Source organism: Sphaerodactylus townsendi, linkage group LG02 (assembly GCF_021028975.2).
Source record: "Sphaerodactylus townsendi isolate TG3544 linkage group LG02, MPM_Stown_v2.3, whole genome shotgun sequence".
In the NCBI taxonomy this organism is placed as follows: Eukaryota; Metazoa; Chordata; class Lepidosauria; order Squamata; family Sphaerodactylidae; genus Sphaerodactylus; species Sphaerodactylus townsendi.
Genome location: NC_059426.1, coordinates 76,315,004 through 76,337,976, shown reverse-complemented (window position 1 = coordinate 76,337,976; position 22,973 = coordinate 76,315,004). Strand labels below are relative to the sequence as shown.

The following is a 22,973-nucleotide window of genomic DNA, read 5'->3' as shown; positions in this document are numbered from 1 at the left end:
GGGTTAACTGATGGCCCAAAAGGGATAATGCAATAATTTGGGTAAAAGTTAAGGTTGCAAGAGCAGAGAGCTGAGAAGCTATACCCAACGAAGTTTGAAGGGGGAAGATGGAATAAGTTTATGCTTTGGTCCACACAGATTCTTCAGACAAAGAAATTAACAACCAAATAGGCTAAAGGCAACGTCCTTGTAAGACTCCCTTCTCCATTACGACTCCATTTCCACGACACTTCTCCTGGCTGTCATCCTATGCGTTTAGTGAGCTATATAATATACTCTATTGAAATGTTGGCCATTTCCGATGAAGCATGAGGGAGAGGCCAGCCGTGAATGTTGGGCTGTCTGCCTGCGAACTGGCGTACGATCCGCGTTTCCATATCCTTGTTTCCATTGGCGTAAAAACTGAAGCGAAACCTCATCACCTGGCGCTCTTTCGGCAAGTCGGCAGAGGCAGCAGAGGCAAAGGCAAGGGGCGCGCTCGGTTATCCCGCACAGGCCAAGAGGCGGGGCAGTCCCTGGGCTTCCGTTCAGTTCCTTCTTGGCTTTGAGTGGAGCGGGAGGCTCCAAGCCCCCTTTCTAGCCGCCTTTCCAGAGCGACGGCGCTGCCCCGAGGAGGAGGAGCAGGAGGAGGATTTGGCGAGCGCCCCCTCCCTCCCTCCCTGCCTGCCTGCCTCCCTGCCTGCCAAGCGCGGCGCACACGGAGCATGGAGCCTGCGTGAGCCACTCCGCGGGCAGCTGCTGCTGCGGCACAACATGGAGGCGGCGGTGCCGCCGCCGCGGCTGCTGCTCCCGCTCCTGCTGGCCGCCTTGGTGCTTCGATGCAACTTGGTCTCTGTCGGGGGTAAGTCTTGTGGCACTCCCGGAGGCGGCTGGCGCAATCTCAGGCTTGGCTACGAGCACCTTTTGTTGCGGAGACAGAAACTTCTGGGCAACTTAGAAAGTGTAAACTTGTGGGGCTGGAGGAGGGTCCGAGGCTCAGGAGTCTGGGGCTTACGGGCGGGCAAACTGGGAGGGCAAAGCTAAGCGAACACGCGGGGTTTAACTTCTGGAAGTGGGGGGCAGGGAGGTGTGGGATCCACAGAAGTCGTGGAGGTGGCGAGTACGACTTCGGGAAACTGGAAGACGCGCTTCGGGGGAACTTTGCGGGTGTGGTGGGTGACCGACCGATCCATGCTAGATCGGGCAGGAGAAAGAAGTTCCTTCTTCGTTTCTCCCGGAACCCACAAGTTTTCCCTTTAAAAGGGCATCCGCTCCTTGAGCCCCATGGCCCTTTCTTTCTCTGTTGGTCTCCGTTCGCCTCTCGTGGTTTCCGAGCTCAACTTTGTGCTCTCTACAGCGAGACAAAAGTTTTTCTTTCCCAGCGCTTTGCGGCCCTGAGCCCCAGTGATTTCCCTGGGGTTTAGAGGAGCTGGTGTCGGGTGTCGATCGCAGGCTGAATCAAACTTTTGGCATCGGCGTTCAAGTGGGGGTTGGGGGAAGAGCAGATCTTCTTTCTTTTTATTTTAAAGTTGATGAAAGGGGGGTATGTGGGGTGGGGAGCGGCGGGGAAGAGACTTGCCTGACTTGTGAAACGTAACACTTGGCAAAACAGACTTCTGAGAAGAGTTTGCCTGTCTGGGGGTTTACCCAGACTTTAACTACAGTGAACATTTGTTTCTTGACTGCAGGGAGCGTTCAGACAATCACGTATATCGAATAGCACTAAGTTCAGATTTTCGGTGGGACTTCTTGTTTTGCTTTTAGTCCTTCGTTGTAGTGTGCATGTAATATATTCAAGTTCTGATTGAAAGCTTTCCATTGATGTGTGGTATTCAGAGTTAAAACGAGGGGGAAGGGCTGGAATTCTATTTCCCCTATGGCTTCTTTAGCAGACACATGGAGGGATTTTGACTTCAGGAGTGTATAGTCTTCCTTCCATGTGGTTCATGAAGGGAAAAAACTGTGATTTTTATTCACAGAACCCTGTTTGAGGGCCCATGTTCGTTCTCTCTTTGCAGCAATGCACACAGCACTTACTTCTGGTACAGTAATGATGATCATTATTAAGAAATCCAGGGTCTGCTTTTCTCTTGTGCTGTTACCTACAGAACATTTTCAATTTGCATTGAGGAGACTTCAAGGCAGTTTGCTTCTTTTAAGACTAGCAGTCAGTAAACTGAAATTTGGATGCACTAATGAATGTTAATTGTTGTAATTTCCCAAGTAGTTGAAGAAATAAAGTTGTGTGGCCAATAGTTAGAACAACCCTTCAGGGCAGTTTTTAGTAGACCACCCACTTCTCTTCAAATTATCTACTGCTATCAGAGCAGGCATTTAATATGGGAGTTTTGACCAGTTTCTCCAAAGACATTATGTTGTGTTTTTAGACAAGTTAATTGTAAGAGTACATTCTAATTATGGTGGCATAAAGATCTGGAACATGAAAGGCCCCTCTTATAATAATTAAATGTTTGTGATCAAGTCTTTATCCATATTCCTACCATTAATTGTTTTTCTGTTATTGTGCTTTTCCTAGCATCTTGATTATCAATCAAGTTTCTGTGGTGTAGTGCCATTTTAGCAAGTAGGTATGCTATTGGAAGTCTTGAATGGAAAAGACTTAGGCCCAGTATACATGAGTTATTCTCTAACATGTTATGGTAGTGTTTTTTAAATATTTATTTAATAAAACATTTATTAGCTACCTTTCTACATTGCGGTTCTCAGGACGGCTTACAGTGTAACTAAAACAACAACAACAATAATGCATGAAAGACCACAGTTTAAATATTTGATGACTATAAGCTTTTAGGGCAATGAACTTGGTCAGTCTTGTTCTCACTGCAGCCAAGGTGTTGGGGAAAGTTTTTTTTCTTCTGAGAATACCTCAAGATTTGCTATGTGCTGTCACCTGTGTGGCCTGCTCAGCCCATGTTTGTATCTGTTAGCCATGTGTACAACCATGAGATTGGGAGTACACAGTAGCATTTCACATGAATTCTCCCCACCCCATGCTGCTGGGAGAAGTGCTGGAATTAATGCCATCTTATAGCCCTCCTGAAGAGCATAGCCCACCTGCTGTGGAGCACTTCCTAAATACATAAGCCCCAAATACCTCTCTGTTGCTAGTCCTCATTTCTTGTTTTACCCATGGTGTATACAATATGCAGTGTTGGAGCCATCTGCAAAGTGTCTTCTCTTTCTCAGTAGTCACATACTAAACTGGACTACTGCACTTATGTTCTATGGAAGTAAGCTTGAGTATAGAAATGGCAAATAGTGTACTTGCTGCATGTTTTCCTGTCGCTACATGTAGTCTATGAAATTCTAGAAAAATTCTAGACCGATTTAGCAGCATTTGTTAAGGCCAATGTGTGGAAGCATTAATCTGAAGGCCAAACTGTCTATGAAGGTTTGTCACCAGATTCCCAGATGTGAAACCTAACTAAAAAAACCAACTGCAGAGTGTATAATGGATGGGGGATTACGTACCTTCTGATATTTTCTTGATTCAAGACCTCCCTTTAAATCTCAGTAGGGAAAAGACAGGTATCACTATAGTGACTTTCCCCCACTATTAGGGCTTAAAGTAGTCCAGAGGCATTGTTTTGATTTGAGAAGTGATGTGGGAGGGCCAGAGAGCCTTCAGTGTGTACCTGATCTATGTTGGGTCCTGCCCTAGCTGCCTTGTGCACAAATCCACAACACTGCATTAGTTTGGCCCTTATTCTTAAACCCCAATTCCAAATGTGTTACTTGCAGTAGGATCCCTGTCAGTTTTGGAATTTGCTTTTATGCAAACTTCTTGAACTATGGCCTTAGTAGTATTTAAAAAACACAGTCTCCCCTTTTGGTGGGTAGAATAATATGAACAAATTGAACAAACTGAAGAGCTCAGAGGGCATAAAGTAGACATACAAGTACACCCAACAGAGATACGAGTCTTGAAGCCTGTGATGACTTGTTGACCGCTGTTGTAAGCCCATAATATTAAATACAGTACTGAACCATTGTATTATATTTATAATGCTTCAACTCAGAAGGCAAATATAGTTTGTTCTTTACCTAGCAAAGCAATTTTAAAGTCAATGGTTCAATTTGTATGTCATGAAATCTCCATCTCATAGTCTGGAAATCAGAAATGTGCCATGGGCTCTCTCCTAATTAGTTTTAATCATAGTTTGGTGATTTGGATATAATTTGAACCATGAAGCAAACCATGAATGGGAGGAGGGAATCTGTACCCAAGCGTATTATATAAGATTTGCTGAGTTTTAGTGGAAGTTAAGATAGACTGTACAAATTCTAAAATTCTTGTGTCACAATTATTTACTTGTAGTATTCTGTGTTAGTTTCATGTTAGAGTGTAATTGTTTATAATACAAACTCGTTAACTGCTGTAGCTTGTCTTCAGAAATCCTGGAAACTGTAATTCTTCCAAGTATATTGCGTTTAAAACTTGTTGTTTAAAACCAGCTTCAGAGCAGATGCTTAGTGGTTCTTAGCTGAGACTAACTTCTGAGTTGTGTATATTGGTAAAGGGCGGTTCAGTCCAGCAATTGAAAGTGACAGGTTGAATTTACTTGTTTTTTTTAAGCAAGCAATGTGTTTAATCTCTTCTATTTCTCATTTGCAAAAACGATGTAATAGCATTCATTTAACTTACATAGCACTTCTGGCATATGAACTTACTTGTACCATAGTCTGCCTTTGGCACACCCCATTTTGCAGATGGACAGTTCATGTAGACTCACATGCCCAAGGCTATACAATGAATTTGTGGCAAAGGCAAGGTTTTATAGCCAGGTTTTTCAAACTGATGTCAGTAGGTTTTCTGTAAAGTGAGAAACGTCTGCTTAGGGTTCTGTTGACAATGTAAGTGGAACAAGAATACAAAGCACAAGAGAACAGAAGAACTCAGTTACTGGTTGTGAAAGAATGCAAATTGCAAGAGCCAGTCATCAACAAAGGTTCTACATCTACCCCTATGTGTGGAAAGCAGTCAGGAAATAATATGACCTGCAGTGCAGTCCTTCTGGGGAAAGCAAGTCCTGTACTATTTCTGGTAAGTCTAGGGTAGGGGTGGGGAACATCTGACCTCGGGTTCGTATAAGGCCTGCAAAATCATTTGGTCAGGCCCTGCCAAGGCAACTACAGGTGGGACCCACCTCAAGCTGCTTGCGTTCCCGGCCACTGTTCTCGCCTCCCAGCTTGCCCCGCCTCCTCCCGGTGCATCGGACTGCTTGCACTTCTGTTCTCGACTGTGTTCCCACATCTTCTCTTGCTTAGCTTGATGGCTACGTTCTCGCTGGTGGGCTTCCTCCATTCCTGCTCCTTGTGCTGGCGTTTGTGTTCCTGGACTCTGGCCAGTTGCTCTGCCTGCTTCTGAACGTGCTGGAGGGGAGGAAGGGCGGAGGAAGATGCAAAGATGCAAGAGTGAGAGGTTGCCTGTAAATAGATACTGCCCCCACCCACTGGGAAAGGCAAAGCTCAGCCTCCTTCCCCAGAGCTCACGAAGGGTGCCACTGACTACTTGGGTGTCAGTGAGGGGAAGCCAGTAGATGCACGGAGCTGCCTTGCTTTTGCGGAAAAGGTCATCCAGCAGCTTGGCTGGAGGCTTCTCTTGGGCCTTTTCTGCTGGTAGGGAAGAAGGGGGGAAATGTCAAGAAGAGAATAAGAATTTAGATTTATACCCCTTTTCTCAACCATAAGGAGTCTCAATGTAGCTAACAAACTCCTTCTCTTCCTCTCCCCACAACAGACACCTTGTGATGTCTGTGGGGCTGAGAAAGTTCAGAGAGAACTTTGACTAGCCCAAGATCACCCAGCAGGCTTTATGTGTAGAAGTGGGGAAACAAATCCAGTTCACCAGATAAGAGTAAACTTCTCTTAACCACTACACCAGGCTGGCTCTCCTGCAGAGAGGGAAAGATGAGCTCGAGCTTCAGACATCCAAGCTGAATGGCAAAGGAAGACTGTGAAGACCTGCTTGCACCCTCCAGGTGCTGCACCACAAAAAGGGCGAGTCTACTGAAAGGTGTGGAATCAGAGGAGAGTTATACCGATACTGTGGACCACCAAACAGACAAATAAGTGGCCTCTAGATCAAATGAAGTCCGAACTCTCCCTAGAAGCTAAAATGCCTAAACTGAGGTTATCGAACTTTGGCCAAAATATGAGAAGCCAACAGTCACTGGAAAAGACAATAGTGCTAGGAAAAGAGGCAGGCCCAACATTGGCTCTATAAAGGAAATTAAAACTCAAAATTCAAACCAGGAAAAGCAGTTGTGAGTAGCAACATCATCAATACCAGCTAACATCACACCCCTCACCAAAGAGAAGCAGTTCCAGCCATTACATTAGGGGTGAATTAATTAAATGTTTGACCAAATATATCAGGCTGATTTTTAAGTTGATAATTTTGTATGGCCTGTAAATGATGTTATAAATATCCAAATGGCCTTTGGCAGAAAAAAGGTTTTCCACCCCTGGTGTGTGGCAAAGCTCTGCAGGTGGTTTAAGCAGGTTGTACCAGGACATCTCAGACACAAAGGGACTCTACATTGTAATCCTATGCATATAAGAAGTTCTAGAAAATGAATGATGATAACAGTACAATATCTGAAGACATGTGGATCCCTGCTGCTTGTCCTGGTAAACACTACTGACCATTTCTCTTGTTACCACATGCATTCGATATCTCTTGCTTGACGCTGTTGTTCTGCAAAAGCCTTTTACATGCAACTAACTTTCAAAGCCCCTCAGATTCCCTGTGTTTTCCCATACATTGTGTTTAATTTTTACACTTACCAGATCTGTACTTCATTGTATGTGAAAATCTTAGCTATGAAACAATGTAGGACAAATGTGAGTAACCTCATCAGGGGTCAATGTCATATATAACCAGTAATGGATATATCTTCCAGGAAGAGGGGGGAAAAATCCTAAAGACCAGTTAGTCTGCTGTGTGGGGTTTTGCTTTATTTTCCTCTAAAGAGAGAATTTCATGGGGTTTTTTTTGAGGATTTCTATTTGTGAGGGTTGAGTGAGGGTACTGGTAATGTGCCAACCCTGATAGAACCCAGGGTGTTTATCCATTAGCCAGAGTACCATCTGAAGTATAAGCAACTGTACCATCTTATGAAACAACATGTTTAACATCCTAACTTACTGAAACTGAACAACTTATTTAAGCCTATGCCTGAAAACAAATACTGCTGATTCTCTGCCAAAAGATCTGTTGTAAATATATATTTATCCTGCTTCATCTATTCCTTTCTCCAAGTTAATCATTTCCCATTCCCATCTCCTCTCTATTAATAAGTCTTGTATTCTGTTTAAGTTATCTCTGGCTCAATATTATTATTTGTGGCTTATATAAAGGTGTTTGCCAGGAAGGGTTCTAAAATAGCAGGCATCCTTCAACTTCTGGGAATATAACAGGACTGAAGGAAAGTGCTTTTATTACCTTATGCTACCAAAACCAGAAGCAGCTTAGTCCCTGAGGTAAAAAAGGCGGGAAAATTGGACAATCCAGGTCAGAGTGTGGCTCTCTTGCCTGGGTGATATTGGAAGAAGTGGTGGGTCCATCACGGTGACACTTCAGCATTTCTGACAGATGTTCTGCTTAGCAGGATGCATTTTGAAATACACAAACTGTCTGAAAATATTTTCTTGCATACAATCAACTTACCTTCAGTTGCATAGTGAAGATCTTTGTGCTGTGGTGTGATCTGCTGCCAAAAGCAATTTTAAAAAATCTGTTCTGCCTCTTAGATTTCTGGAGGTAGAGCTAGGTGCCTCCACAAACTACTAGCTCCACCTTGCTCCACAAACTACTATACCCACAAATGTCTGTCCATTGCCTTGTATTTCTTTGTGTATAGTGCATTCTGTCTGTTAGTGAAGGTTAAGGTCAGTGACCTTTATTAAGAATGCCCCAGTTACCAGATGTGAACCGTGAACATAAGCAATTCTTATTGAGCTTAGAGCTGTTGGAAATAGTACTGTACCCAATACTTGAAGTTGATGTTAGGACAGTGATGGGCAACTTTTTGAGCTTGCTGTGTCAAAATTCGCCAAAAAAACGAGCATAACTCGGTGTGTCACTTCTAGGAAAAAACCATAATTTTGCGATATTTATAGTTTAAATAACAAAAATGTATAATTGTAATATATAACTGTATTTAATAAACCAAAAACTTATTATTTAACTTACCTGCTTAGTGACTTATTTGTTCATCCGTCAGTTGGTTTCTTTTGTTGATCTTGAAATTATTTAACTTGTGTGGGGTGCCATGATCTACCGGTAAGATAAGTGAGGGGGAGGGGGAATTCTTTAACTAACCTGCCTATTATTGACTTTTTTGTTGCTGAATTTCATTGGTTAAATCTTCAATTGAAGGTTGGTATTTTGTACACTTCAAGCCCAAGCAAGCGCTACTAACTTCATCTGTCAATCTGTTTCTTTTGTTGGTTTTGATATTATTTAACATTGAGAATAAGGTCTCACGAAAGTATGTAGAGGGAAAAATTGTGAGTAAAGCCATTGCTATATTTTTCAGGGTGCTAAAAGTGTCTGGTAATCGGTTCTAGGCACTCCAAATTTCCTGTTCGTAGTGGCACTCCTCTTGATTTCTAAGGGCGGGAAACGGGACCCATATCACAGGCCCTCGCCTCTCCCAGACTCCCCCTCACTTATCTCAGTAATGATGGTCAATGACCTCTTGCTGGGGTCTTTTCTTCACTCACTGCCTCCTTCTCAGCTTGTTCTTTCTCTGCTGCTTTTCCCCAGCTATCTGCCTCTTTCTCTGCTCTTTCCCTCTCTGCTGTCCTTCTCCAGCTTTCTGTCTCCTTCTTTGCTCTTTCACTCTCCGCTGCTTTCCTCCAGCTCTGTCTCCTTCTCTGCTCTTTCCCTCTTCTGTTGTTCCCCAGCTCACTCCCTCCCTGCTGGCTCCCCCACGTCCTCTCCCACCCTTACTCCAGCTCCTCGCTAGTCAACAGCACGAACCCCACGCAAGTCAGGGCCAAAGGGGCCCCAAGGAGCGTCACAAGCTGTTTTCGATGATGAAAAGGGGGAAGTTGATGACACCGAGCCAGAAGGAGTAAGCCTTTCGTCGGCTCCTATGGAGGAGAACCCAGCTCCAGATGCGGTGAGTGACGGGGGTGCCCCCATAACTATTATGACCTCTTTGGCCAATACGTCTAAACACACACGCATATTAGCACGCGCCCTAGTGGATTCTGGTTGCTCCCACTGCCTTATGAGGCCCCAGGTTGCTGATCAACTGGGGCTCGAGCGTATTGCATTGGCCAAACCCATCCCATTCACTCAGATGGATGGCAGTCCGTTAGGCACCGAGGGTCCGGCCCGTTTCAGAACCCAGCCAGTGCTCCTATGTTGCGCAGAACACTGGGAGAGACGTAGCTTCATCCTGGCCCCAGTCACCAACCATCCCATCGTGTTGGGCATGCCCTGGTTACTCTCCCACGAACCCACCATTTTCTGGGGGCAGCGCATCATCCGTTTCACAGATCCCCCTTGTGGGGATCACATGCATGAGGGGGAACCACCGGAAGACTCTACTGAACTTCCCGATGGGCCCCAACCCCTGGCTCTCGATGTCACTCCTAGCTCGGACTTAAACGGAATCCCCAAAGTCTACTGGGACTTATCCAAAGTTTTCGAAGAACAGGAGTGTGATCAGTTACCCCCCCATCGGGACACAGATTGTAAAATCCTATTGGTTCCAGGAACACAACTTCCCAAGGGTAGAATATATCGAATGAGCCCCGCCGAAGAGAGGGAGCTTCGTGCCTTCCTGGACAAGAACCTAGCTCGGGGATTTATTCGTCGGGCCACCAAGAGCACGCACGCAGCCCCAGTTCTATTTGTAAAAAAGAAAGATGGAACTCTACGGCTCTGCACCGACTACCGGGGATTAAATGCCGTCTCTATCTCAAATAAGTACCCCTTGCCCCTGATCAAGGATCTCCTCGATGCGTTGGGGAAGGGGCGTATTTTTACGAAACTTGATTTGTGTGAAGCCTACTATCGAGTGAGGATCGCTGAAGGTTTTGAACATTTAACAGCCTTTAATACTAAATTTGGTCAATATGAATACCTTGTAATGCCTTTTGGATTAACTGGGGCCCCTGGGGCTTTCATGTCACTTATCAATGACGTATTACAAGAATTTTTGTTTAAAGGAGTGGTTGTGTATTTAGACGATGTCCTTATATATTCCCAATCGGAAGAGGAGCATGTTCGTCTGGTCAGAGCTGTGTTACAACGTCTCCTCGATCACTCTCTATTCGTGAAATTGTCTAAATGTGCCTTTCATCAGACTTCCATGGATTACTTGGGTTATCGGATCTCACCAGAGGGCCTGGAAATGGATCCAGCCAAAGTAGCCGCTGTAGTTAATTGGCCCGTTCCAACAACCCGCAAGGAGCTTCAATCCTTTCTAGGTTTCGCCAATTTCTACCGGGACTTTATCCCTCAATTCGCCAAAATTGCTCTCCCCCTCACTGACTTGCTTCGCACAAAAGGGAAGGGTCCTCAAGCATGCAAACCTGGGGCTTCCCTCCCCTGGTCCCCAGAGTGTCAGGATTCTTTCCAATCGCTTAAATCAGCTTTCACTACAGAACCTGTATTGAAACACCCGGACCCCTCCTTGCCCTTCGTCGTGCATGTAGACGCTTCGGACAAGGCATTAGGAGCAGCCCTTTTGCAGAGAAATAAAGATAATAAACTTGTTCCGTGTGCTTACTTATCGAAAAAATTCTCCGGTCCTGAACTCAACTGGACCGTGGGTGACAAAGAAACGGCTGCTATCAAGGAGGCTCTTAGTACTTTGCGGCATTGGTTGGAAGGAGCTTCCCGCCCCTTCCAAGTCTGGTCTGATCATAAAAACCTGGCAGCCCTGTCTACACCACTCAATGTCAGCTAAACAGTTAAGATGGGCTGATTTCTTCTCCAGATTTGCTTTCACAGTCCATTTCTTCCCAGGCAGAAGCAACAAATTAGCGGACGCATTGTCCCGCCTACCCAAGGGGGCGGACACGTCCTTACGTGCTATTCCGCGTACCATTCTCTCGCCCTCACAATTGGGATTGGTGGTCACCCGATCACAAACATCCACGCCCACTCCATCCGCGCCCCCACCGAGCATTACAGAAGTCGTCTCGCCTTTCCTACGCCAGTTGGAGGAGGCGGGGCGGCAAGACGTCCCAACAGGGGAATCCGACCCCCTCCTGCAACTGAAAGGGGGCGTTTGGAGGAGGGGAGACTGTTGGTACGTCCCGCCGACGCTACGTAAGCAGGTCCTGATGGCTGGCCACGATGCCAGGCAAGCGGGACATTTCGGATTTTTGAAAACGCTCCACTTGCTCCGGCGTCAATTTTGGTGGCGCACCATGCGCAAAGACATTGAAGCGTATATTAGAGGTTGCCCGACGTGTGCTGAAGCCAAGTCTATCCCGGGCAAACCCCATGGGTTGTTGCATCCCATTCCTCCAGCTTCCAAGCCCTGGCAAGTGATCTCCATGGATTTTATCACAGATCTCCCTGAAAGCCATGGAAATACCGTTCTGTGGGTGGTGGTGGATCTCTTTTCGAAACAGGCACATTTTATTCCATGCTCCACCATTCCTTCGGCACCCAAGTTAGCGAAATTGTTTATTCAACATATCTACCGTTTGCACTCCTCTCCTGAGAGGGTGATCTCCGACCGTGGCCCCCAGTTCATATCCAAGTTTTGGAAGGCATTCCTGGAGATTCTGGGAACCGCTTCAGCTGTCGCTGCCCCGTACCACGTGCAAAGTGACGGCCAGTCGGAACGGACCAACAGAACCCTGGAACAGTACCTACGTTGTTACACCAATTATCATCAAGATAACTGGTCCGAGCTACTGCCCTTTGCCGAATACGCCTATAATAATGCGGTTCATAGTAGTACCAACAAAACCCCCTTTGAAGTGGTGTCAGGTCGTTCTTACCCTCCCCTGCCTCAACTCCCAGACCAGGCGTTGCAGCCCCCGGAGTTTGGCGACTGGATCCAGTCTTTAGCTGAGGGCTGGAAGACTGTTTCTTCTTCGCTCGCACAAGCGCAGGAGGCGCAAAAAACCCAAGCAGACAAACATCGTTCTGACTTTCCTTTGCAGATTGGGACATGGGTTTATTTATCCACAAAAAACCTTAGAGACGTGCACAAATATTCCAAGCTGGGCAAGAAATTCATAGGTCCCTTCCGGATCACCCAAGTGATCAATGATGTGACTGCTCGGTTAGAATTGCCAAATTCGTTGAGTAACATTCACCCTGTTTTTCATTCTAGCTTACTCAAGCGGGCTCCAGATTCTGATGCCTGGCACGACCAAACGGAGGCACCCCCACCAGTGATTATTGACGGCCACAAGCACTATGAGATTAATGCTATTCTGGACTCTCGTTATTCCTTCAAGCGCTTGCAATACTTAGTTTCATGGGTGGGATATCCTTCAGGCCATAACCAGTGGATTTATGTTGAAAATATTGATGCCCCCTCACTGATTTCTGCTTTTCATAAATCTTTTCCCCACAAGCCAGGTGGGGAGGGAGCTTTTGTAGGGGAGGCAGAGTGTAAGGTTGTGGTTTGATGTGTGTTTCTGTTCAGCCAGCCTGGCCTTGGAACATTCCTTGGTCTGGGCTGTATGCTCAGGGTGGCTGCTGGAGTTAACCTTGCTGTCTGCGCTTATCATATATGTTTGAAGCTTGTCTTTTTCTATCGTGGGAATTGCATTGGGGAGTTCGGGGAGGAGCCGTTTTGCCCGTAAAAGAGGCCACCGGATTCGGGGAAGGTCAGAATCTGCATTCCGTGTATTGTGACTCCTGAAGTTTATGAAATAAAGAACTATTCAAAGTAACTTAATTTCGGGTCCTTCGAGGTTCCTTACACCCACACACGCCAGCTGGGTGACCTTGGGCTAGTCACATCTTCTCAGAGCTCTCTCAGCCCCACCTACCTCACAGGGTGTTTGTTTTTTCCTCAAAGCATTTCTTAAAAAAACCCAATTTAAATGAAAAAAAATTAATTAATTTTTTTTAAAAAAATGATTGATTTTTATTTACCCTGGTCATGTATATTAACCCTTAACCCACACTGGTTGTCCAGGCTGCTAAGCTGGAAATGGGCAAGTAGGATGTCCCATTTTGTATTTCTTATTCTCTTGTATACAGCTTTATATGTTCATTTCTAGTTCTGTTATGGGTATGGCCTTGGCTGCCTTAGATTTCTCATGTACCTGAAAGGATATGGGCAGGTCACCCTTGTAGATGCCTGTAGAATTTGCCACCTTACTCCTTTTAGAGAAGACTTGTGCTCTCAGGTGACAGCAGAGGCGTAGCTCTAAGGGGGCTGGGCGGGGGGTATGATGTACTGGGCGTCCCCCTGTGGGGGCGTGGCACGGCATTTCAGGGTGTGGTGGGGCGGAGGACACACCAGTACACTGGGTGCTTTCCCCCCTTGCTACACCCCTGGGTGGCAGTTACTATAGAGCTCAGTTATAACTGGAAGTGGGAAGAGGCAATTTGCTGCTTGTTCCTCTGAGAAAATTGGGTGGGAGTTTAGGCAAGGTGCCAAACATTCTGCTAAGGTGGGTACCGCAGAAAATTATTGCATTTCCAGCTAATGTATGAGGTGATTATCTTATGCATGCTAACAATGTTTTGTGAGCTTATATAGCACATTATTATTAATGTACTAAAGATTTAACCAGTACTAATAGTCAGGCTGTGAAAATGTTACACTTGATCTTTAGCTTATAGTTCTACCAGCTGCTAGCTCTGAGTTTAAAGTCTGTCACAGTTTTACAGTCTTGGTTGGAAGCAGACTGGCCATCTATGACTTGGGTTAACCATAGATAGTACTGGTCTTTTGTACAGAAGCGATACTAATTGAAAAAGGAGGGGAGTGCCCATTGGGAAGGGAGCAGCAGCATATGTACCTTTGGGCTGCTCCCTACAAGGGATTATGTGCCGGGTCAGCAGTATTGTAGACTGAGGGGCATAGTTAGCAACATGATGGTTGGTTGGAAACTTTAGAGAAATAAGGAACATCCATAATATCCTGAATGGAAGTTCCTGGGAGCTCAGTCTCATTTCAGCTCAAGCTCACATTTATCTGAGCTGTTAACAAACCTGATCTTGTGAGCAGCAGACTTGCATCCTTTACTCATATAATTATCAGAGGTAGATCATTATTAATTTATTTTAGATTTATACTCCACCCTGTCCTAGCCAGAGCCTGACTCTGAGCAATTTGCAGTACTTCAATTCAATACCATAAAAGCATAAAATTTCCATTTATATTCATCATTAAAATCCTAGGAAGAAAACTGATTAAAACAGATGGCGCCCTAACTAAGTTTCTCCCTGAGTATGGATTAGAAACCAATGTTATACGGTATTACCACAGAGGGGGATCAAGAGACTCCAATCAAATAGTAAAATGGAGACTGGAGGGACAGAGGGGGAATTTGAGGGAAGGTCCAAGATCAGCAAGGGGAATGAAGGGGAAACAGAGAGGAAGACCAGTGGTTGTAACAGCTGTCACTACCTGCAACCATAAACTTGCCAAACATCTCCATTTTACAAACCCTGAGGAACTGAGCCCAATTCCACAGGGCTCAAGTCTCACTAGAGAGAGCTCCACCTTTCCTGGCTCTGGTCAAAAAGAGACATCTCTGTCTTGAGCCGGAGATGACCAGAGTCCTCCAGTGTCACACCCAACCTCTTGACAGGCTGATGATATCATTTGGACTCTCAAGAAATAAGTGTATTTAGTGTGTGCACATACACACTGTTCACTATGAAACTCTCTCCCTAATCAAATCCATTTAGCTTCTTTTGGCTATTGGAAAAACTTTTGGGGTATTTATGCAGCATGTAAGATTAGCTTGAAGTACTTTTTAAAGGATTGTGGTGGAAAGTACTGTCAAATCACAGCTGACTTGTGGTGACCCTGTAGGTTTTTCAAGGCAAACGGTGTTCAGAGGTGGTTGTTATTGCCTGCCTCTGTGTGGGCTGAGAGAGTTCTGAGACAACTGTCACTGGCCCAAGGTCACCCAGCAGGCTTCAAGTGGAGAAGTCCCTAAATTCTAGGTTAAATATGCAAAATCAAATGCCAATAAGGTTAATACATTTTTGCATTTAAAAGGTTTTGGAAAACTTGCCTCACTGCTTGTACCTTATTTAATGTCTGATGAAGACTTCCACTTAAGGTCTGTATTTAAGGTCAAGAGCTATTCCCCTTCCCCAGTCAAACTGCTTGATCCCTTGAGTAGCTGTGATTTGAGAGAGACCTCTGTGTGTGTGTGGGTGGGTGGGTGTGGGTGTGGGTGTGGGTGGGTGTGTGTGGGCCTGACATGTAACTGGGACTTGCATTTGATTGCTTATTTGCTTTTTTATTCTAATTTCATTTTATGCTGATTTATCGTGACCTATTTAAGAATTGTCCTTGAAGGTAAAATAATGGTACATTGTACTTTGTTTTGGGCCTGGTCAGATGGTACTTTCTAAACATGCTTTGAGAAGAAACAAGTTTTACCTCATTGTGCCCTGGATAGGCCGCAGCATCTGCTGCAACTGAAATGCTACATTATCTCTGCTTGAGGATCTTCTTGAATTACCACGGATACAGATAGAACAAACTTTATAGCTGGGTCAGATCTTACTTTCTCTTCAGGGAGAGCAGGAGATGGGCAGCTATAAGCTGAAAATTTTCACTCCCTCATACCAAGCATGGAAAATAGACTGTGGTGTCTATAGAGTAGATTCTCAATGAATACTTGGGAAAGCTTAAACCTGGATTTTGTCTCTCTTACAATAATTAGTATTGACAGCAAAATATTGTGTTCTCTCCGCATCTCACGTTGAGCTGTGGTCCCCTTAACCATTCCTTCAGAATTTGAGAGCATTTACATCTTCAGAGGAAAAAAATGAGATGCATCTCTATTCTGTACAAAACAAGTAAAACTTTGCATACTTTCAAGTCACCTTGAACAATGATGAAAGGTGAAGTATAAATATTTTAACAAATAAAATAAAAAAGTTAAGTACTTTGCAGAAAGCTTGAGGTGTCAAAGAAATAATCCCAACCAGGGGTGTTGAACTCATTCATTATGAGGGCTGGATATGACAGAAATGTGACTTGGTTGGCTTCTGGCAGACATGCCAGCCAAGATCAGCACTAGGGATTGCCTCGGCTGTCAAGGCTGCAGTAGGCTCACCAGGCCAAATCAGAAGTGGGGGATTGGGTGGGTGTCTGGACTGGTGAGTCCACAGTGGGCTCGCCAGGTCAGATTGGGAATGGGGGTGGGGTGCCCTCAGCTGGCTCACGGACCTGGTAAGCACTCTCAGGGGGCCAGTTCCGGCCCCAGGCTGCATGTTTGACACCTCTGATCTAATGGAATTTACTTCTTAATAGAGTAGCAAATATTACATTGATATTTAACTTGTTAATAGACAGAATTAATTTGGTTTCTTTTTGTTATAGCTTTGGAGATGTTGTGGTCTTTAAAGTTCTGATTGGTTGCTTTGTATTTTAAAAATCTGTAAATAGTTCATTCTACTAGAGGCGGGGAACGTCTGGTTGGGTGTTTCCCAGCCTTGGGTCAGGAAGGCAGGAAGAAGTTTTTTGTCACTTCCTGGGCATTGGCTAGCTACCCCTCTCATCTCCAGTTTTACTTCCTGCCTCATCAAGGAGAGCAGCTCCTTCGCAAGGCTCTGCTGGAAATTTTTTTCCTTTTCAACTTTTACCTAGGCCAGCACCTATCCTTCTTTTGTCGTTCTTCACTCTTTTTACCTTTCCAAACTCCCTTCCTCCTCCCCCACATCTCCTCAGTCTCCAATCCCTCCAGGACGGCAGAGGAATTTTTCCTCACTTAATGAAGCGAGTTTATCCTTCTTCCTCCACATAATAGCCACGCCATTCCCCGTTCTGCCTGTGAAGCGAAGGGGAACCTACAACCCCGGCCGCAAAGCGACGCGAGGAGCAGCGGACTCCCCGGCAAGCGCCAAACAGCGGAACCTCCGCCTGCCTTATTGCACTCCAGAATGCGGGAGGGCATAGCACGCAGCAATGGCAATCGGCGGCCCCTGCAAGGGCGCACAGAATGCTGCATTGGCAGCCGGCTCCCCTTCTATGCTTTGTATTAAAAAAAACACCCTAAAACAACCTTGCCTATTTTGTCTGAAGCTTTGTTGTCTGTATTTAATATTAAACATGTGGTAACGTAGATAAGGACATGTTTTCCTTTATCAACTTGCAGATCTGCACGTGGTATTAATCTAAATTGGTTCCTGAAGAGACATACAGGTCTGTTGGGGTGAAAAGAAGGTGTGCTGTGGTATTTAAAAGCTTATAGGATTTTTATGCTACGATCTTCAGTAAACAAGAGAGGGTGGGGAGTGCTTCATTAGATCCATAGGATGTATCCCATATGGATTGAGGTACAATCCAGTCAGCTTCATGCTTTGAATGAAGCAGGTTCTTGCCTTTGAAAGCTTATACCACAATAAATATTTGTCTTCAAGGTACATATGGATTTAGTTAGCTAAGCTGCATAAAGTGAGATTTAAGCAGAACAGCGGAAACGGATCCTAAAATTGTAGTGCAACAGCAGTAAGCCAAGTTTCTGTCTGTAAAGATCTCAGTGATGCTGAATCTCTTCACAGCCGTTTGGCCTTGACTGAGTTCCCTGGCACGGGCGACGGGCCAGAATCCGCAGCAACCACACTGTTAGAGGGCTTATCTCATAGAGTGAGATGAGAATTCCGTTCCCATGAGAATGGGACTGGAGACACCGGGAGGGGGATGGGACAAGGGGGTTATATTCTGTAGTTTAAGCGGGAGGCCCCATTCCAGTCATGCCGTGTGTATGAGCTTTCTAAGATGTCTGAATAAATGGTCTTCGTCCAACCCAAAAGTCTTTTATTTCTGCCTCGTTGGAATTCCTTACATTATGACTGGAATCCTTCTTTATTTTTCTTTTTAACACTCAGTGGATCTCTGGTGTTTTAACATGCAGAGATTGAATATTCCTGAAACTGTGGAAGGCGCGGTAGCCCCATAGAGGGTTCCGAGCCTTCCCTTCCTGATTCTGAGGAACCAGTGGGGGAACGGGCCTCGCTGGTGACTCCTCTCCCGCCTCCGTTCCAGCATGAGTCTTCCCCTACTTCGTTGGGATGAGGGATCGGATGTGACCCGATGATGGATTTCAGCATGAGTCGATTTGGGGCGCTTGTCTATGGATCGAAGCTCCTGTGGATCGGATCTCTACCCGCTTCCGTGTGGATTACATAACCCCAGATGCAACCTGTTTTGGAAGAGATGGGTCTGACTAAGCACTTCATGCAGCCACCCAGGAGTCAATTGAACGATTCGCTTTGACTCATACCGATGATGTTCTCCCAAGGATCCCTAGTGGCATAGCACCGGGGCCTGTCCCAAGTCCACAGTCGAGAACCGAATGCTGGACGTTTATGATCAGGGAGGTCGGGTGGATCGGGAGGGGTTTCCGTGCTGGTTCCTAATCCGGATTTCCAGCCCCCGGGCACTGTGGTAGCAGTTGGGATGTGCCAGAAGCGCTCTACGGAGCCGCTCGGGAATTGCCGTCGGAGGACTGGAGGAGTTACCATCCCGAGAGGAGGAATCCGAAGAAGACCTGACTCCCCCATCCGATTTATTTCCCCTCCCGTCCAAAGAAAAGTTGGGACGATAGAAGTAGCACCGACTTCTTGCTGATGCTAAAGAGGTATGGGACCGGAACGCCAGACTCTGGGAGGAGGAACGCGAACAGCTGCAAAAAAGATGCGTGAATGCCTGCAAAGCGCGGACCCAGAGAACAACAACGCGAAGGACGCCCAACTCGAAATAGTCCTGAACCGAAAGCCAAAGAAGTACAAGCAGTTGCAACGGCAGTATCAGCAGAACTTATCGGTCCATGACAAGGTCTTGGATCACTCCAAGCTAGATCTGGAACGCCATGGCGCGAAAGCATTAGGGCCATCCAAACGCCAGAGCGAAGTTGACTGGCTTATTCAACGTGATGATACAAGCAAAACTGGATCGTGAAAAATGGTCTATTACGCGCATCAAGATGCCTTTAACCTTCAGCAGTTAGAAAGAGAATTGGCTGCCTTGGAGCAAGAGCTGAAGAGGCAGCGTGGATACGATGGCAAGAACCCGGATTCGGTGCTTACGCCTTTACCAGAGCGCCTACCATCGCTACCTCCCCTGCCATGGGGAGATCGACGCTGCAAGCAGTCCTGCTACTCTACCTCCTCGCCAACCGGGCGGTAACTCAGCCGCCCCCTGCTCTCCCAGCCCCACCACTTCCCAGCCAAGCTTGCAACCACACGCTGGCCCAGATCGGGCTCCAAGAGCTGTTGAAAGAGGATATTATAGGCCCCATCTACCTCGTCCCGTTTCGGACGTGGGACCGCCTCTGAACTTCCCCTACTTTCATCCTGCAAGTAACTGGACGCACATATGGAGGGAATTTGATGATTTGTATCGTTCTTGGAACGTGAAAAGATACAGGGACATCGGGTCCGCCTTGGATGGGGGGAGTGGCTGGCTGACTGGTTTGTGACTCTTTATGAATTCGTAAGCTGATGATACTCGCTGACAGTGGCCGGATTTCTCTCCAAGCCTTTCACGGCGCCCGCTTCCAAGATCCGGATGCTGAAAACGAAGCCATTCGGGTACCATAAAGTCCGGTTCAGCAGGGCAACTGTTCTTTTGGCCGAATTTGTTCGCGTGAATTTGCGATGCGGCGGCTACTAAACTTCCTCCCTGGCTGGCCTGGAACGCATGAAATGTGGAAATACTTCTTCGGTGGGGCTATGAATACTCAAACTTCGAGGAGACAGTTCTCCTCTATCCGCATCCAGCACCGTGCGCTGAGTGGATCGGGATCTGGGATCATGCAAGTAGCAGCCCGCTCTAGAGCACGGCTCGTGCCGGGGGACGCCTAATACCGAAAACCACCACGGTTGCTCCCCAAACAACTCGCAAACCAAGCCCGGCCGTCTCCACAGAGACCACATCTGAAACGCCACTCGCCGATTTGGGATTATGCCTCTATTAGCGGTGGTCCTGGCCATCTGGTATTGCCAACTGTCCCAAAATAGGGGAAGCCTTCGCCGTTCCGGATTCTCACGACCCCTCTGCCAAGCCTCCACGGAAGTCTGGACCTCTTCCCCAGGCTCGTCCAAAGCCGCCTATCGAGGAGGACCCTGCGAGGAGGAGGTAGTCGCGCGTTTGCCTATCTTCGGCGCCCATGGACATGGGTCCTACTCCAGATTCGCAGTGAGGTGAAGGCAGCCATTACATTACTATTCCAAGCCTCTTTAGCCAACCCTGCCAAGCATAAGCCGCGACGATATTATAGCCTCCGCCCAAGCATTTGATTCTGGCTGTCTCCCACCGTTTAACGCGGCCGCAGGTAGCTGAGGAACTTGGCTCAGACCGAATTCCCTAGTGAAGCCTCCCCATCTCCGTTTACTCAAATGGATGGCAGCCCACTTGGAGCGTAGAAGGCCGGCCCGATTCAAAACGCAACCTGTTTTGTCTCCGTTGCGCTTCGACCATTGGGAAAAAATTAGTTTCGTTCTTGCTCCAGTGGCCAAACACTCCATTGTCTTGGGCATGCCATGGTTATGTTATTACATGAGTCCAAATATTATTCGTGAAAGAGCGAATTCTAGAGATTAACTGGACCCCCCCTCACGAAGGCAGCACGAAGTGGGGGAAAACCCGCCTCCAAATGGACATTGGAACCGCTGGCTTCCACCGCCTTACACACGCATTCGGTGACTTCTAATCCCACCGATATCCCACAAGCTGGCGTAAAGATCTGGCCAGGGCGGTGTTTTCCAGGAGCAAGAATGCGATCAGTTGCCCCCCTCATAGGGATACCGATTGCAAAATCATTTTGCAGCCCGGAGCTCAACTGCCCAAGGGTAGAATCTATCGCATGAGCCCCACAGAAGAAAGAGGAGCTCCGATGCTTTCTTGGATAAGAATCTGGCTCATGCAGATTCATAATGACGAACCACCAAACACACCCATGCCGCCCCTGTTCTTGTTTTGTAAAGAAAAAAGATGGCTCCTTTGAGACTTTGTACTGATTACCGTGGATTACTGGGAATGCTGTTTCCATGTCCAATAAGATATCGCTTTGCCCTTAATCAAAGACCTCTTAAGATGCACTGGGCAAGGGCTCTGAGTTTTACTAAGTTGGATTTAAAGAGAGGCCTATTACAGGGTCAGAAGTGCATGGAAGGCTATGAACATTTAACAGCGTTTAATACTAAATTTGGACAATATGAATACTTAATAATGCCATTCGGTTTGGCTGGAGCCCCGGAGCTTTTATGGCCCTAATCAATGAGGGTTTTGCGGCGAAGATTTATTGTATAAAGAATTTGGTTGTGTAACTTAGATGATGTCTTGATTTATTCATTAACAAACTATGGAAGAGCATGAAGCCCTGGTTCGAGAGGTGTTACAACGTTTACTTGACAACTCTCTCTTCGGCGAAAACTGCCGTCAAAGTGCTGTTTTCATCAGTCCTCCATAGACTATTTAGAGCTATCGGATCTCACCACGACGGCTTAAAATGGATCCTGCAAAAAAAGTAGACAGCGGTACCTCAATGTGCCGGCCCCCACCAACATAAAAGAATTGCAATCCCTTCCTTGGTTTTGCCAATTTCTATCGCGGATTTTATACCCCAATTCTGCTAAAGAAACTGGCCCTTCCGCTCACAGATCTCTTTACGCACTAAAGGCAAGGGATTCACAGGCTGCTAAGCCTTCGGAGGCTCCCCCTCCCTTGGTCTCAGGAATGTCCAATCGGCATTCCAGCATCTGAAATCAGCTTTCACTACCGAACCCATTCTGAAACACCCCAACCCCGACCTTCCTTTACAGTAGTTCACGTGGATGACATGGGACGAGGCCAGCGCAGCCCTCCTCTTGCAGAGAAATAAAGATGGTAAACTTGTGCCGTGTGCTTACTTATCCAAAAAGTTTTCTGGCCCTGAGCTCAACTGGACCGTGGGGGATAAAGAGACTGCTGCTATGCACCTGGCGTCACTGGCTTGAGGGGGCCAAACACCCCTTCCAAGTTTGGTCGGATCATAAAAATTTGGCCGCCCTCTCTACCCCCCTCAGAATGTCCGCAAAGCAGCTACGTTGGGCTGATTTTTTCTCCCGCTTCTCCTTCACCGTCCATTTTTTCCCTGGAAAAACCAATAAACTGGCTGATGCGCTGTCTAGCCTTCCCCGGGAGGGCGGTTCTTCGTTATTTAGAATATCCAGCGCACCGTGCTCTCCCACTCCCAGCTGGGTATGGCTGTCACTAGGATCACAGACCTCAGCTCCTCCTCCCCCTTCGCCCATTCAGGTATCGTCTCCCCCTTCCCTCACGGGGAACTTCGAGGAGAGGCGGGGCTCCAGCGAACTTCCAGCGGAGGAGGGAGACTTCAGATACAGCTTGGAGGAGGGCGTTTGAAACCGGGGGGGGGGATGTTGGTACGTGCCTCCCCCCCCTCCGCGAAGCAGGTTCTCCGAAGCCTCGCCAATGCGATGCCAGGTCGGCTGGACATTTTGGCTTCCTCAAAACGCTTACATCTGGCCGATAAGCCAGTTCTGGGTGGTGCGCCATGCTTAAAGACATTGAGACTTATATCAAGGGATGTTCGGCTCCGGGCGCTTCGAGGCCAAGCCCATTCCGTGGGAAAAGCCCCATGGCCTTTTAAAACCTCTCCTGTTGCCTCCGGCCCCTGGGAGGTTATTTCCAATGGATTTTATTACGAGGATTTCCGTCGGAAAGCCAGGGGAAACACTGTTTTATGGGTAGTGGTGGACCTGTTCTCCAAACAAGCACATTTTATCCCCTTCTGCACCACCATCCCTCTGCCCCTAAATTGGCTAGCCGATTATT

General features: G+C 46.7%; 1 protein-coding gene across 2 annotated transcripts in view; it reads left to right on the top strand.

The window, feature by feature from the left end:
* Positions 1-559: 559 nt before the first annotated feature.
* Positions 560-22,973, top strand: part of LRP5 (LDL receptor related protein 5) — a 164,789-nt gene continuing 142,375 nt past the window's right edge. For both annotated transcript variants that reach the window (XM_048484227.1, XM_048484226.1), the window contains exon 1: positions 560-841. In XM_048484227.1, the coding sequence (XP_048340184.1) occupies positions 754-841 (88 nt within the window). In that variant the 5' untranslated portion in view covers positions 560-753. The remainder of the gene's footprint in view (positions 842-22,973) is intronic.